Raw genomic sequence first — 17,026 nt, 5'->3', positions numbered from 1 at the left:
AAACAAAATTCCTTCTAGAAAGCCAAGGTCATCATCCTTTGTCTCTGCATCTCTGCACCTGACCGGAGCTGGATGGATGGAACTGCCAGCACGGCAGTGGAAGATTGGACCATGGGATGGACTTGTGGGTATGGGGGCAAGATCTTGAACTTTCAACTGGGTGGGGAAAACCGGGAAGCTTTCAGATCTGGGTTTTCCCAGATGTGCCAACATGGCTCTCTTCATTAATTGGAACTTTGAGGAATCCTTTGCCTCGGACTCGGATTTACTTTTGGATGCTGTTTGGAACTCTGACATTAGCTTTAACTTCCTGTGGAGGTGATTCTCACAGCCTGGTTCCTCTAGTGGGGGTTGTCATCAGAGTAGGGATAACCTGCAGAATGCGGTCAAAAAAGTCAGGATAGGGTTAGGTTTTCCTGATTGAAGGAAACTCAAAGCTCATGGCTCTCTCTTCTCCAGGACTCTTGGTCCTGGAAGCACTTTTTCCTACTCCTTGCAAGCTGCTGCTTATCTGAAGGTTGTGGTGGCAGAATGTTCCATCAACAGTGCCCCCAAAGAGGTGCCAGGCACAAGGAGTGATTCAGTCCTAGAGAGACGAATTCGGCCAGCAGGCTGATCTTCTACAAAGGAGAGCTTCGTGGTGGCGCAGTGGTTAGAGTGCAGTATTGTAGGCCGACTCTGCCCACTGCCAGGAGTTCGATCCTCACCGGCTCAAGGTTGACTCAGCCTTCTATCCTTCCGAGGTGGGTCAAACGAGGACCCAGATTTTTGGGGGCAAGAAGCTGACTCTGTAAACCACTTAGAGAGGGCTGTAAAAGCACTGTGAAGTGGGATATAAGTCTAAGGGCTACTGCTATTTTTTCAGGCCCTCCCTCGCTACGATGCTCTTGAAAGAAATACCGTTTTTGGAAAAAGGAACATAATTGTGCATTAAAAAAAAAAAAGCAGATTGCGGTGAACTGTTTGCATGTCCCTGTGCGCTTTGAAATCCATGCATTTCTTGAGAGCATGCCAGATGGCAGGAACGAAGGAGCGGCAACTTCTCTCTTTGCAGACAAGTTAAATCAATTAACGGTAATCTCTTTCCAATGGATGCCAGGATCCCATCAGCCACGGCTGCAGCGCTGTCTTCAAGACCTAATAATGTTTGGGGAGCAATTAATCCCACACCGGCCCCGGGAAGGTAGGAGGGTATTTTTTTTCTTCTTCTCCTCCTTCCTCCCCAAGATGCCAACTACAGTGTGCAGCTTTCAGATGCCCAGCCGAGGGAGAAGGCCTGGAGACCAGGATGTCCAGTGGCAGCAGCAACATCGGCGCTCTGAAATCCTTCGGTATTTGGCAGAAAGGCAGCGTCTGTTGCCAGTCTGCAGCAAAATAATCACGTTGAAGAAGTGCTGCTAATTAAAACCCCAAGGATGCTGCCAAGCCTCCCCAGTCATTGCTGTCCTGCAGCGCTGAAAAGTGGCTGGGTTTAGTGGATTGTCTGAATGGACTCAATGGCAATTAATAAACCCTGGTTAGCCAAGCTCTGGTTTATGGGGCAAATTCTGGGAAGGCCCACTCTTATTTCTCCCAGCGGTTTGAATCCTGGGCTTCCCAGCGACCCCACTGGGCTGTTCCTAGCCTGTGTGAACTCATCTACGAAGCTTCTGTGTGTCAGCTTCAGCTTCTCTTGCTTGCTATCGGCTGCCATAGAAACGGGGAGGGTGGGGGCATGGTATTTGGGATGGGGATAAATGCTACAGGAGGTGATATGGAAAAGGGAGTTTTCTTCTCACCATCTTCTGTGCATGCTGGTGGCCGGTGTTTGGTCCTGGTCAAGGCCAGCCGTCCTGCATACCAACGTGATGATGCCTTTTGGAGATGCAATCCACTTGACACCTAAGGGAGTTGCAGATTGGACACTGGGGTGGGGTCGTTGGAGGGGAGGGGGCGGGGTTATCATTTGATATGTACTTGTTCGCACCCTTCCGGCTCAGATCTTGCTTTACTTTCGTTGCTATCTTTTCATAACCAGTAAAAGTATTTTAATTCCATGAACAATGGAGTCGGGGGTTTTCTTTCTTGGTTATTGATGGAGGCACGCCTGACACTGTGTTTCTGTGCCAGCTGAGAAATTCATTATATTGTTTGACTTGCAAACGGGATAGCCTAAGTAAGTTGAGAACGAGTGCGGTGGGTTTAATTTCTGCCTCTCCTTCACTTCATCTGTTAAATTGCTCAATCTTCTATTCTCTTTTCTTTTCAGGTTTTTTTTTCTTTTGGTCCAGGATTGAAATAGCAAAACATCGGAATTGATCTCAGCTCTTGGTGAGTTTCTGAATGTTGGTTTCTCTTGAGATGATGGTTTGTCAGTCTAGGACAGTTATGGCTAACCTTTTTGTTGTTGGGTGCCAAAAATAGTGTGCATGTGTCCCAGCACCCATAATGCAAAGCCCATCCCCCACATGCATATGCGCACACAACCCTCCCACACTCTCCCCCCATGCGCGCCACACTACTCGTCTCCAAACTGAGCTTGGTATTTCCTCTGGGGGTGGGCCGTTTTTGCCCTCCCCAAGATCCAGGAAAGCCTCCGGAGCCTGGGGAGGGCGTAAAACAGGCTCAACGGACCAACTGGAAGCTTGGAAACGATCCATTTCCAGCTTCCGGAAGGCCTCCCTGGTGTGTGGAGAGGCTGTTTTTCCCTTTGGGTTCCAGTGGCTTTCCTGAAGCCTGGGGACGGCAAAAACGGCTTCCCCCGGCCCTCCAGAATGCTGAAAATCAGCTGGCCCGTGCACACATGCGCGCTTTAGCTGACGGCTTGTGTGCTGACAGATATGGCTCCATGTGCCCCCTGTGGCATGAGTGCCATAGGTTCGCCATCAGGGGTCTAGGAGGTGCCCCATCCAAGGGCCCAGCCTGCTCAGCTTCTGAGCCCCATCCTGATTCAGCCAAATTTGGAAGGATCATCTCTGCTAAGGAAGCCAAACTTTTCAGCATGAGGCCACTGACCAAAGATTTGGCTGAGAATCTTGTGTTTTTGTAGCTGAATTACAGCTGCCCTAGTCCCTCCCCACTAGGCCTGCTGATTTGAAGCACAAGGAGTTCAGACAATCGGAGACCCCTACTTTGTCTCGCTTCCCCAAAGACCAAGCCTCCTTTTGATGGCATTTTCATTATGTTCTCTGATGCCGGCAGGTATTTTAGCTTGTGTTTGACAGATCACCTTATGGTGTCCTTTTCTGCTCCTGTCTTGGGAGCTGGGGCAGCTGGCTTCTTTACTTCGGCTTTCCCCTCCCTCCCCAGTCCAAAGAGCAAATCTTCAGGCTGCAGACAAGAGCCTTGCCTCAAAGATGACTACCTGCTTTGAAAATGCAAATAGACGCTCCCTGGGAGATAGCGGGCATGTTAAAAGGTTGCTCCGGGCACCCCAGCCGACCTCTTTCCAAGGCAGCTTCAGAAGAATCCAGCAAACCTTTCCTTCACCTGCCTCTTGGCCCTGCTTGGGCTTTATTTTTTATTTAAAAAACCCAATAATTTGGTTGGTTAGCTGTTCCCAAGATAGCAAGAGATGCTGCCAGCCCCTGCAGCTGCCTTCCCTCCGCCACTTCCAAGGGACGATTTCTGATTTCGCTTGAAAAACACCCCGAGACAAGAAGCAAAAAAATAAAACGAAATCTGGATTGTTCATAGTTCATGAAATCTCTTTATTTTCAGCGTTCAGATGTTTAAAATGGATGCAAGTGTTCTTGTGAGGTGCGGAATCCCTTGGGGTTGAGGGGGTGCAGATTGCGAGCAAAAGTGAGCTGCCAAAAGTTTGAGAATGCTGGATTTTACTCCGTTCGGGGCAGTAGTGGGTTGCTCTTACCGGCGCTACCGGTACGGCTGCTCACGGGGGCCACGAGTCCTGTTCGTGCACAATCCACCACCCCTGCTTTGCGTGCATGCGTGCACAATTGGCCGGTTGCTTTAAAAACAGGTATAGAAAGCAGGCGGGCCAAACGAGACACCGTACTGGTATGCTATCAGCTGCTTCCTTGCTACTATCGGTACGGACGTACTGGACCGTACCGGCAGAAACCCACCACTGTTTTGGGGTGAGGTTGGGGTCGTCGGTGGCCAGTCCCCTCAATCCAGAAAGTGGGGGCCTTGTGGGTTTTGGGAAAGTTGCTTAAACGAACAGTCGGGGCTGGATGTGTGATTGTTGGGCTTTATCAAATAAACCAGAGTTAACCGGATCTGCGCATTCCGACGAACGGTGAACCACAGTCTGCAAATCACAAAATTGGGCTCACTCTGTGGCTGAAGCTAAAATCATACAGAACACCACGAGGCTCATCTGGGTTGGGTGAACCGGCTGTCGAAATTATATATTGCTTATTTTTATTTATCAAATCTGGAGAACGATGATCTCCCTCACAGAGCGACTCGGAGTAATGCACATTTTTTTAAAAAAAGACATAAAAACTATGTAAAATGCATTTAAGCGTATAAAAATGTATTTAGAGCCGTGGTGGTGCAGGGGTTAGAGTGTAGTATGGCAGGCTAATTCTGCCCACTGCCAGCAGTTCGATCCTAACCAGCTCAAGGTTGACTCAGCTTTCGATCCTTTCGAGGTGGGTAAAATGAGGACCCACATTGTTGGGGGCAAGAGGCTGATTCTGTAAACCACTTAGAGAGGGCTGCCAAACACTGTGAAGCGGTATAGAAGTCTAAATGCTATTGCTAACTCTGCCCACTGTCAGTTCGATTCTCAGAGGGCACGAAGGACCCCTCACTCCACCCCTAAGCTACAAATGTTCTCCTTGATAAGTCATAATAAAGCTAAGAACAAGGAACTTCTATGGACCCTACGATCCTCTTCTTCTTCCTTCTCCTCCCCTTACCCCTGGAGACTGAAGGGTCATTCTGGAGGGGAACAGATGCCCTGCCTCCTTCTGTCCTGGCTGCCTCATTCAAGGAGCAAAGGTGATGGCTCAGCATTTCTGCAGCCCGTTTCGTGCTGCCGTGAAGAGCAGCGACGCACGAGGCCAGCTCATCTATTCAGATTTTGACAGACGTCCAAGCAGCCTGGCGTCCATCCAAGGGCCAGCCCATCCTTGGGTCCTCTGGCAGAGGCCGCAACCATCTCAGCTCACGGTGTAAATAGCGTCACCAAGGGAGAGAGCTGCCCAGGGCCATTGCCCCCAGAGGGACATGGGTGAGGAAGGAGGGGCTTTGTTTTGCCATGTCTCCCGAGACATGGAAGGTGGTTGAGTAGAGTTGGTGCCAACAAGGACAGGAGGGCCCAAGCAAGACCCGAGAACGGGTACCACTGCCGTTGTCTTGGCACCGCGTGGCTCTTAAAACATGGACGTTTTCACCCAGGGGTGGGTCTGCTTTTTCTCTCCTATGAAGGGATGCAGAAACCCCTGGGTAGGTAGATTCCCATCAAAGGTAGCCACACCAGGATGTCTCCAGTGTCAGGGAGTTCCACAGGGGCAGAACAGGCCAGGGTGCAAATTTGGAGAAAGAAATAGATGGAGGGGGTGTGATTATCATCCCAAGACCTGCTGGAGACCAGATGGGAGCAGGACAGGTGGTGCGCTCCAGCCAGTTCAATCTAGTTCGTAGCGGTGGTGGCAGTAGCGGTAGGCTCCGCCCACCCACCCACTCGGACGACATCACTTCCCGTTTTCGACGCTCTGCGCATGCGCGGAAGGTCCTGGATGGCAGCCAGGAGAGACCTGTTCTTTCTGGGCAACCCAATGGGGCATCCTCAAGAGCGCCAGGCCGGTAAAGCGGATATTCTTACGTTGAATTACAACAGCTGTGGAGTCTTCTTAACTCCCTAAATTTCTCTTCTGCTCTGCAATCTGCCTGCGTTAGCCAGCCAACCGCAGAGAGCCGCACCGTCCGCAAGGGAGTCTTAGTCATCTCCTCTGGTGTGATTGAATGAATTCTGCCTTTCTCCAAGCTCCCCCGTTTCTCAGGGGAGAAAGGAGCTGCTTAGACCAAGCCAGATGTGGAGGTCCACCACAGCATGGACACAGGGCAAGAGTCCCCCATGGCAGCTCAGCCTGGAAGGAAAAAGCTTCTTCCTTCCTTTTTCTTCCTTCTTTCCTTCGCTTTCCCTCATGTCTTCCTTCGTTCCCTTTTTTTCCTCGGTCTTTTTTCTTCCTTCCATCTTCCTTCTCATCTTCTTCCTTTCTTCCTTTTCTCATTCCCTCCTTTTCCTTCCCCCTTTCTCTCACCTTCCTTCCCTTTTCTTTTTCCTTCCTTCGTTCCATCTATCTTTCTTTCCTTCCCTTTGTTCCGCTTTCCTTTCCTTCTTTCTCATCTTCCTTCCTTCCCTTTCCGTCACCTCTTTCCTTCCTGTCTCCCACCTTCCTTTTTTTCTTCTCATCTTCCTTCCTCCTTTCCTTCCCCTTTTTCTTTCCCTTTCTCCCACCTTCCTTTTATCATCTCCTTCCTTCCCTTTTCCTTTCTCCCCCTTTCCTTTTCTTCTCATTTCCTTCCTTCCTTCTCTCACCTTCCTTCTGTTTTTCCTTTCCCTTTCTCCCACCTTCCTCCCTTCCAATAGATGAATCCTCAAATATTCGTAGTGATGACTGGCGCCTTTCAGGACTTAAATGTGGGCCCTTGTGGGAGCAGCTGTGCCTTTGCCCACTTGCATTATAATTGGGGGAAATCTTTTTATGCTGCTCTAATTCAGCTTTTGCCTTTTAATTAGTGAGCATAACAACCTTTTCGAGGTGGGTGATGAAAGGAAGCATCACACAACCCTGTGAAGAGGTGGCCGTGCCCATGGAATGAGTTGCCCCATTGTGTAACCGCGGGGTTCTTAAGTCAGGGTTATGGATTAAGCCGCTGTTTATTCAAAGCCAGATGTTGACAGCGCCCACCCCAACATCAGCGCAGCAAAGAAGGTGAGAAAGTTACTGGGGGCCAGCAGTCAAATCTTTGTCAGATGAGCCTAAGAAAAACAAAATGCAAACAATTAGTAATTTTTAACAGATAAAATATACAAAGTTGAAACAGAGATTTGATGGGGATGGGAAGTTGCAGCTTCTGTGACCGGTTAAGACAGAAAGAGCACTCTGACCTTGGGGGCACCCTGAGGGCATCCAGACTTCAGTCCCCAGCCCAGAGAAAGAGGGTCTGGGGAGGGGGCTTTCCCTGGGAACCGGCATTAATAGAGGAGTAGAAATCCTCACCCCAACGGGAGCCCCTCCATCAGCTGCTGGGACATTCCCTCTGCGGGCTTCCCAAAGAAACCTCCAGGCACAGCTAGATGCTCCCTTTCCCGGCCAGGCTGACCACGCCGCCCGCTTGAAGCCCCTGCCCGGGGCCCAGGCTCCATCACGGGGCTCCCATGGTTTGGCGACTGGGCAAGGGGCTTCCCGGGGACGACCCTTCCTCCTTACCCGCCAGGAGGCGCCAAAGGAACGCAGTGTGACCGGAGGAGGGTGACCCGGGAGGGGCCGCTTGGTCGGAGGGTCAACGGGGAGGGGGCGCGCCTGGCCGGGGGGGGATCAACGGGGGAGGGGGCGTGCCTGGTTAATGGGGGAAACGGGGCGGGGGTGCGCCTGGGCGTGGGGGGGACAGTGGGTGGGCGCGCGCCTGGCTGGGGGGGGATCAACGGAGAGACGCCTGGCCGGAAGGTCAACGGGGGGAGGGGGCGTGCCTGGCTAGGGGGTGGGGAAGGGGTGCGCCTGGGCGTGGGGGGGCAGTGGGGAGGGTCGCTCCTGGCTGGGGGGGTTCAACAGAGAGACGCCTGGCCGGAGGGTCAACGGGGGGAGGGGGCGTGCCTGGCTAGGGGGTGGGGAAGGGGTGCGCCTGGGCGTGGGGGGGCAGTGGGGAGGGTCGCTCCTGGCGGGGGGGGGGTTCAACAGAGAGACGCCTGGCCGGAGGGTCAACGGGGGGAGGGGGCGCGCCTGGCCGTGGGGGGGAGTGGGGCGGGGGGTCGCGGGAGCCTGTCGGCCGGCCGAGCTGCCTGCTGAGCGCGCCGGGGCGGACAAAGGCTGGGCGGGCTCTGGCCGTGGAGGGCGGGCCGGGGGCGGGCGCTGGAGCCGCAGCGGGCGGGCCGAGCGGCGGCGGCGGCGTCTGGAGCAGCAGCGGCGGCGGCGGCGGCGGCTGGGCTGGCTGTCCGGGGCGGGCCGGGCATGGGGCGGCGGCGGCGGCGGTGACGGGGGGCTCGGCGGCGGGGGCGATGCGCCCTCCCCGGCCATGGAGGAGCGCTGGCACCGGGCGCTGGCGGCGCTGCTGCTGCTGCTGCTCTTCGCGGGGCTGGTGCTGCAGTACGTGTGTCCGGGCAGCCAGTGCCGGCTGCGGCAGCGGCCCTCGGGGCGGGCGGGCGTCGGGGCCGGCGGCGTCGGGGCGTCGGGGCCGGCGGGGGACCCCTACGGGCCGGAGGACGGGAGCCCCGCGCGCTTCGTGCCGCGCCTGAACTTCTCGGCGGCCGAGCTGCTCCGCCGCGTGGACTTCCGCATCGCGGGCGACGACCTGATCGTCTTCCTGCACATCCAGAAGACGGGCGGCACGACCTTCGGGCGGCACCTGGTGCGCAACATCCAGCTGGAGCAGCCGTGCCAGTGCCGCGCCGGGCAGAAGAAGTGCACCTGCCTGCGGCCGGGCAAGCGCGAGACCTGGCTCTTCTCGCGCTTCTCCACCGGCTGGAGCTGCGGCCTCCACGCCGACTGGACCGAGCTGACCAACTGCGTGCCGGCCCTGCTGGACAGCAAGCGGGACGCCCGGCTCCGGCCCAGCCGGTAAGGAAAGCGGGCGCCCGGCAGGGGAGGGGAGGAGTGGGGAGGGCTGCCATGCATGGGGAGAGGAGATAGTCCTGTGCGAGGGGAGGGGAGGGGAAGGGGTGCGAGGGGAGGAGGGGAAGGGGGTCCTGTGCGAGGGGAGGGCAGGGAAGGATGGGAGGGGGTCCTGGGAGGGGAAGAGTGGGGAGGGGGTCCCATGCGAGGGGAGGGGAGGGCAGGGAAGGATGGGAGGGGTCCTGGAAGGGGAGGAGATGAGACGGGGTCCTGTGCGAGCGGAGGGGCGGGCAGGGAAGGAGGGGAGGGGGGGTCCTGTCCGAGGAGGGTAGTAGGTCTATCCCCCCACCCCATCCCTAGATGGGCGTCCCCGCAGCCCCCTGCCATGCACCCGGCCGAACGGAGCGACCCCCATGGCTGCCCCTGCTGGTGGCTTCCCCTGCTCAACTCTTCCTTCTCGGAACAAAACTCAATATTGGTATCCATTTGTTTTTCCCTCGCGGGGAGGGGGAGAAGCTAAACGCAGCATTCCCTTCCTGGACTCCGTGGTGCAAAGTCCCCAAACTGCGAGGGGCTTTCGGGGGTGGGGAAAACCTCCCGCCCAATCCGGGGAGGGGGAGGCAGATGGGGACCCCGCTGGTTCGCTTTGGAGCTGCTGTCAGAGGGCCCAGCCTGGCACCGGGTTTTTAAGGGGCCCTTCCCCCCCCCCTCTTGGGAAGCCCACCCACCCATTTGCCTCCCTTGGCGGAATCTGGTCTGAGTTCTTCCCTGCGCTTCGCTGGAAAGTTTGTGGGTGGTTTTCCCATCGCTTTGGCTTCCTTCGGTGCAGACGGCAGGGTGGGATCTTAACCACAACCATACCCAGCGCTTGCAGATATCCAGCTGCTGCCTCTGGTTTATCCAGGCAGGTTTTTCTCCCTTTTGGCCTCCGACTATAGCAGGGAAACTGAGTTGATGCTGGTTAACGGAGCCCCGTCTGTCTCGGGAGTCTGGCGGGGGCTTGGCGTAGGAAAGAGCCATTTTCACCCTTTGAGGATGGGTCTCCTTGAGTGCCTCCTGTCCTGGAAAGACGGTCTGTGGATGCGTAATCTAATGTCATGCCGGTTTGTTAGGTTGGCTCCTGGATGAAGGTATCCTTGGTGCTGAGCATCACTAAAAACTTCCTTTTTAGCCAAATGCGCTCCCAAGTTTTTCTTCTGCTCTGTTCCGATGTGCTTTTAGCTTTCCTGATGTGAGAAATGGAGAGGTTGGGTTTGCTCTCGAACCACAATTTAGGTGGCAGATAAATAATAATAATAATAATAATAATAATAATAATAATAATAATAATAATAAAATTATATTATATTATATTAATAATGGAGCCCTTGGAGCAATACCTAGAGGGCTACCTCGCTATTTGAAAATTCTAAATTTACCTGACTTGAACATTCTGACTCTACAAAAAACTACCCTACTTGGAACAGCTTATATCCTTCGACGTTACCTTAACAGTTCCTAGGTCTTTGGTTAGGACTCGAGCTGTTGAGCTACCAACCAGCCCCAAAGGCTGTGAATCTCACAAAGATTAACCACATAATATTATTATTATTATTATTATTATTATTATTATTATTATTATTATTATTATTATTATTATTATTATTATTATTATTATTATTATTTGAACCTCGGGCTGAGAGCTAGTCAGGCCTTTGGGAAAGATATGAAATGGAAAAAGAGGGTGACTTAGAGGGGCAAAGATGCGTAAAAGTGGATATCTGGAATGTAACGGAAGGTGTGTGGTTGTATACTGGCCAGGTTGTGTGTCTCAGGAAGACTTTTGTGACCAAAGGCCTGGGTTTAAGGGATTAACCCAAGATGGATTGTTTGCCGTGTGTTTATTTTTTTTGTTGTATTATTTACGGAAAGTCTTGCAGAATTTATAGGTAGACAGACTAACCAACCACACAAGATTTTCTCCCTCCCTCTCATTCTCTCTCTCTCTCTCTTTCTCTCTCCCTCTCATTCTCTCTCTCTCTCTCTCTCTCTCTCACACACACACACACACACACACACACACGAGTTTTCACCCTCCTCTACTTTAAAATGTTGGTTTATCTGCATTTCTGAGCATAATTTTGCTGCAAAAAACCCAGTGTTCCATGTGTGATACCAAAAGGGTGATTAAGAGCGATTCCTTGTTCCCTCTCACAAGAATCTGGCAGAGTAAGCCACACTCGATTCTACAAAATACACCAAGCCCCACTGTGAATTATTTACTTTGGGTGATGTAGGTTGCCATTCTGGTTTATAAACTCTCATTTATGGTTTAGTGTGTTGCCTGGACCCAGTCCGCAATCGCTTTGTTCAGCAAACTGGGATCAAATCAGCTTACAGCTTAGGAAAATGTGTGACCCCAATCACTCTCTTGCCTGACATCAGGCTGTTCCTAAGTAACATTTGCATCCAAGGACTTGAATTTGTCAATTGCTCCATTGCTCCATTGTGCACAGGACGTAAGTTGGCATTGAAGTCTGCTCAGTAAATGTAAATAGACGTTGGAATATAAAGGCATTTAAAAGATGAACCTGGGAAGACGTATTTTAATTTGCAGGCTGGGTTTGATGTGCTGGTGTTAGAGGAGTTATTGATCCGTACCGATAAAAAGAGAATATTTGTAGCTCAGGGTTAACGTGAGGGGGGTCTGGTGCTTTCTGAGCAGGGCTGTTTTCTTGCAGACGTTTCGTGACCCAACTAGATACCCTCATCAATGCACTGACGTTACCTCGTTCATCTGCGAGGAAACAGCCAAGCTCAGAGACCATCAAGGGCCCCTTATTGATTTGTAAATTATGGTTTAGAAACATGGCTTGTACGTTGCCCATTTTTTCAGAGGTTCTAGGCAACGTCAACTCCTACAGTTGTCATGGTGAGGGAAGGGGAGAGGAACGCATTCTACGCATACTTTCGTCTCTCAGAGTCGGATCTCCAATTACTGCAGCAGGCTTGGGTGGGGTGCACCTCATTGGGGAATGTGATTTATGACACAGACTGAGGGGAGGGGGAGGAACAGGGGTAAAGTTCAGCTATAATTAAAACGAGGCTCAGATCTGACTGCAAAAAGGCCTTGCTTAATGGTTCTCCTAATAAGCGACTAGTTTTGTATTGAAACTTGGCTTGATACTCATGAAATCAATTAGGGCATTTTTAGGAAACCTGACAGGCACCTTCTGTAGGAACTCATCTCTTTGGGGCTTATTCTGCAAGCCATGGCTTAATGGAAGGTGTGGCACCCTTCCCCCCTTGTTTATGACATCTGGGCTAAGCAGAAGCCGCTTTCCAGCTGTGCCAAACCGTGTACATATGTTTCTGTCTCTGGGGAGACGCACAAGCAAAAAAAAAAAAAAGAGAGTTTCATCATTGCCCACTTTTCCTTTCTTGTATTATGATTTAATATAATAATTGCACAGCCATTTCACAGCCACGGTGGCACCTTCCTCAAAAAACTGTCTACTTGACAAGCAATTATTGTCATTGCAGCTTGTGCGTGCTAAAAAAGGAAACCTGGGTGTGAAACAGACATTTGCGCTCCCTCCTCCTCCTCACCACACCTGTTGGCTGCACTTTTCTCTTGTTTCTTGCTGTTGCCGATTTGAACCGCCTGGCAGCTGGAGGGGGCCAAATTCTCTTCCAGTTCTATTCTGATTGATTCAATGCTCCAACACATGCTCCAAGTTTTAAAGAAGGACAACCATTTGTCTGAAATGGTCTAGGGTTTCCCGCCTGAGCAGGGGGTTGGACTAGAAGACCTCTAAGGCCCCTTCCAACTTTGTTATTCTGTATTTCTATCGTGCTATTTTTTTCCCTTATCTTGGCTCATTTCATCATCCCCTTTTAACGACCCCCTAATCCCTTGTGAAGTCTGGGAAACTCAATGGAGCTAGTAAGTGTTTGAGTGGCCAGATGCCCTTCCCTGTTGCCAGTGCGGAGTTTTGTTCAGCAGATACATCCTCAGTGTGCTCAGAGGAGAAATATCTGCCTCTACCTAGGATCGAACTCACAACCTCCTGATTGTGAAGTGAGAGCCCCACCTCTGGGCCACTCCTCCTTATCTTGGCACATTTAAACTTCCAGAATTCTCAGCAATAGCCACATTGCCTGGGGAATTCTGGGAATTGAAGTCCACACAACAGGAAGCCCTTATGCTTAGGAAACTCCAAGCCATCTTGCATTTCTCTGGGCTTAGTACAGCCTTCTCTAGCCTTCTATAGTGCTGGGCTTCAACTCCCAGAATCCTTAGCTGTCTGGTCTTTTAGCAGGGACCCTGGGTGTTGAAGTTCAACTATCTTAAGATAGTTCACTCATCTTATAAAGTATAAGATAGTTAGCTCACCGATAGTTGAACTCATCGGTGTGGTTTGCGCACGCAGCTCCTGTTGGCAAGTGTGAAAAATGGTCATAAGTTCACTTTTTCCAGTGCCGTCATAACTTTGAAAGTCAAGAACTATCTGTAGATCTGTAAAATGGCGCATCGTCTCTCTGCTCTCTGGACGATTCCATTTCTCTCGTTTTGGGGTTGGGCTGGTAATCAACGCGGATGAGCTGTGAAGATCTCTCACGTCGTTTCCCTGGATGGCACTTTGCTGCCCTCAGCAAAAACGTCTCCCCATCTGCTTCGTCTGCTCTTCCCTCTTTTCCACTTGAGCAAAGACAAGAATTGGAAGGGTGGCGAGAAGGCGAGGGGCTGGATTTTCAAAAAGAAAAAAAGTGCCTTTCCCTGCTGCATCGCGACTGTTCATTCAATGCGTTCAAGGTTGACTTAGCGACTTAGTGACACCATGCGCCGGCACGATAAGGTTGCGTGAACCAGAGCGAGAGTTTGTAGCAAAGCTGGTTTAGTTCGGGGTCTTGCAAAAAGCTGTGAACGGCGGCCCTCCCAGAAATCTTGAAGGGTCCAGCTATCCGGATGAAAGGAACCATATTTTCTTTTATTTGGAATTGAGTTGCAGTGTTGCCTCTTTAGAGAAGCACTGGAAAGGAACCCAGGAGGATAAGGGGAAGCCCACTTGAAAAGGAAACAGTGAATTTAAGGCAGCGTTTTTCAGGCTTGGCCATCTTAAGGTGGGTAGACATCAACTCCCAGAATTCCCCAGCCAGCCATTCAAGTGGATTGGGTTTGCTGCTATGGAAAACATGTCCCAGCACAGCTGGCTGGGGAATTCTGGGAGTTGAAAGTCCACCCATCTTAAAATGGCCAAGTTTTAAAAACATGGGTTTAGGGCAGTGACCTCTGATCTAAGTGGAGAGATTGCAGAGGAAGGGATTACAAGAGAGTAAGTTCTGCTGGTTGGGGAATTCTGGGAGTTGAAAGTCCACCCATCTTAAAATGGCCAAGTTTTAAAAACATGGGTTTAGGGCAGTGACCTCTGATCTAAGTGGAGAGATTGCAGAGGAAGGGATTACAAGAGAGTAAGTTCTGCTGGTTGGGGAATTCTGGGAGTTGAAAGTCCACCCATCTTAAAATGGCCAAGTTTTTAAAACATGGGTTTAGGGCAGTGACCTCTGATCTAAGTGGAGAGATTGCAGAGGAAGGGATTACAAGAGAGTAAGTTCTGCTGGTTGGGGAATTCTGGGAGTTGAAAGTCCACCCATCTTAAAATGGCCAAGTTTTAAAAACATGGGTTTAGGGCAGTGACCTCTGATCTAAGTGGAGAGATTGCAGAGGAAGGGATTACAAGAGAGTAAATTCTGCTGGCTGGGGAATTCTGGGAGTTGAAGTCTACAAGTCTTAAAGTGGCCAAGTTGGAAGACCTCTGATCTAAGTGGAGAGATTGCAGAGGAAGGGATTACAAGAGAGTAAATTCTGCTGGCTGGGGAATTCTGGGAGTTGAAGTCCACCCATCTTAAAATGGCCAAGTTTTAAAAACATGGGTTTATGGCAGTTATAGTAAAGCTATAGCACCAGGTGCCGGAAATGGCACGCAGAGCCATCTCTCCGGGCATGGCAGCGGTTGCCCGTTGCCCTTCCAGGTCCTGGCGAACACATGTGTGGATGTGTGCGCCGGGAAGCTGAGCTTCTGGTTTCCGGTGTAAGCATGCACGCCAGCCAGCTGGTCTTCATGCACGCATGCGTGCCAGAAACTGGAAGACCAGGCGACCGGTATGCATGTCTTCACTGGAAACTGGAAGCTCAGCTTCCTGGCACGCACATGTATGCCGGGGAACTGCTCTTCTGCTTTCCGGCACTCCCCTGCGCACGGGCATGCTCCCGTTTTGGCACTCGGTGCCGAAAAGGTTTGCCATAACTGGTTTGGGGGAAAGATGTGCCTCGAGGTGAACCGAGCTGGTGTGCATTTTTCACCCTGTTGGATTTCTTCCCTTCCGTGGTCCCAGCCATGGAGTGGGATCTTAGCAGTGGATAATTCCCACTCATGAGCCTGCCTGGCGCAGCCAAAGCTATTTCTCTCCCCGATATGTGGTGTTCTCTCTTGCTTCCTGAGCCGCGATCCGTTTTAAAACAGAGCCGTAAATGATGGTTTGTCATGGCGCTGAAATTCATTGAGCCAGGCACAGGCGATTCATATTTATAGCTGGCAATCCGTTCCGGATTTGGCATCGTGTTCTATTACATTATCAACTATCCGGCGAAGAATGGGCAGGTGATTTGATGGGGAGGAAGAGAAAACACGGTGAGCAAAGGCCGTGCAGATTTTCATCCTGGTGCACGCGCACTGAGCCTCGTTGGTTTCCTCGTGTGTTCCAATGGGAATTTGCCAAGAATTGTGTTCTTTACGAGGAGCTCGTTCGTACACTCGATTGCTTTTTAAACCTGAGGACCCGAGTGGCTTCGAAGGGGCTGAGGAATGGGGGTCTCTTCTTTGCATACAGCCTAGTGGTCCCTAATGAACGAGTGGCTTGGAATGTGCATTCCGCTGATTTGCATCAAGTGGAAGAGTCTGGAATAGCAGACGTAGCGCTTGAAGGTGGAATTCCCGAAGGCTTTGCGTGGAAATAGCCAAGTTAACATAATCCAGGGCTGGAATTACATAGGCAGGCACACCAGAAGGCTGGCTGGTAAGCTTGCAAAAAAAACTTCCTCCAGGCAGCTTCTTTACAAGTAGGATTAAAAAATGCTCTGAGATAAGTAGAGACTGGACACTCTCCAGAAATCCCCCCCTCTGTGTGTGCGTGTGTGTGTGTGTGTGTTTTGTGCCTGTGTGTTTTTGACGTGAGATAACGCCAGCGTTCATGGTTTTAGAAGAGAAATACACAGCTGGCAGCCTAGAAACTCCAGAGTACTTTTTTGTCCCAGGTTCTTAGGACTTTGTTTTTCTATCCGATGGGGGGGGGGTTGGGGGGGAGGAGGGGGGTAGAGAGTCCTTCTAGGCGTCTCTCTTTGCTGGACTTTTAAACTGCCCTGGATGATTTATTGGCTCTCTCTCTCCCCGCCTCTCTCATAAATCTTGCCAGGCCAGCTTTGCATGGCATGGGGGCGTTGGATGCTTCCCGTAGTGGAATGGTTTTTTTTTTAAAAAAAAGTTTGTTTATTTATTTTTTTCGTACATACATTCACAAATATATCATCTCATAACTATCATTAATAATGTGTGTTATCTTTTAACATTTATAACAATTCTCCCCCCCTACAATTAACAATATGATGGAGATTGCCTTTCTACCATCCCTTACACCCATCTTATTTTACAACAGCCCTACTTCTTCCTTCCTTCCCTCCTTTCTTCTCTCCTTCTCTACTTTCTTCTTTCCTCCTCTCCTTCCTCTTCCCCTTCCCCACTCCTCCCCTCTTCTTCCCTTTCCTACTCTCTCTGCTACTCTTCTTTCCCCTCCATTTCTTCCTCTTCTTTTCCCTTTCTCCTTTTCCTCTCCTTTCTCCTCTCCTCTTCATACCTTTCTCTCTACTCCTCTCTTCATTTCTTCCTCTCCTTTCCCCTTTCTCCTTCCCCTCTCCTTTCTCCCCTCCTCTTCTTACCTTTCTCTCTACTCCTCTCTCCTTTTCCCTTTCTCCTTCCCCTCTCCTTTCTCGTGGTGGAATGGTTAATGAGCCAAATTACGGGCACAGAGGCCCAGGGAGATCTGGGGTGCAATTCGGATGGCATTACACTTCTTCCAGGCACCCCTGGTTTTGAAGAGGCAGAGTGTGTGATCCCGCTGCAGTATCTAGGCCAAAAGGGCCCAAGGAATGGAAAGCATGCTCCCACCCACCCCTGGGGAGCGTGGAGGGGCCGTTGGGGGGCAGGATAAGACGCCAGACTTTCTTAAAAGGTTTAAGTCTGAATGCCAGCCGGGAGGGACAAGCT

General features: G+C 51.3%; 2 protein-coding genes across 2 annotated transcripts in view; one reads left to right on the top strand and one right to left on the bottom strand.

Moving 5' to 3' along the window:
• Window positions 1-8,151, bottom strand: part of LOC309397665 (integrator complex subunit 6-like) — a 322,886-nt gene extending 314,735 nt beyond the window's left edge. The window contains exon 1 of the mRNA XM_081963892.1: window positions 8,146-8,151. The gene's annotated coding sequence lies outside the window, so the exon portion shown is untranslated. The remainder of the gene's footprint in view (window positions 1-8,145) is intronic.
• A 15-nt stretch (window positions 8,152-8,166) lies between these two features.
• HS6ST2 (heparan sulfate 6-O-sulfotransferase 2) overlaps window positions 8,167-17,026 on the top strand; it is a 66,784-nt gene continuing 57,924 nt past the window's right edge. The window contains exon 1 of the mRNA XM_081963907.1: window positions 8,167-8,732. Within this exon, the coding sequence (XP_081820033.1) occupies window positions 8,191-8,732 (542 nt within the window). The 5' untranslated portion in view covers window positions 8,167-8,190. The remainder of the gene's footprint in view (window positions 8,733-17,026) is intronic.

Source organism: Natrix helvetica, assembly GCF_964273705.1.
Source record: "Natrix helvetica genome assembly, chromosome: 11".
NCBI classification, from domain to species: Eukaryota; Metazoa; Chordata; class Lepidosauria; order Squamata; family Natricidae; genus Natrix; species Natrix helvetica.
The sequence above is the reverse complement of the archived record's forward strand: the minus strand, read 5'-3'. Positions and strand labels throughout refer to the sequence as shown.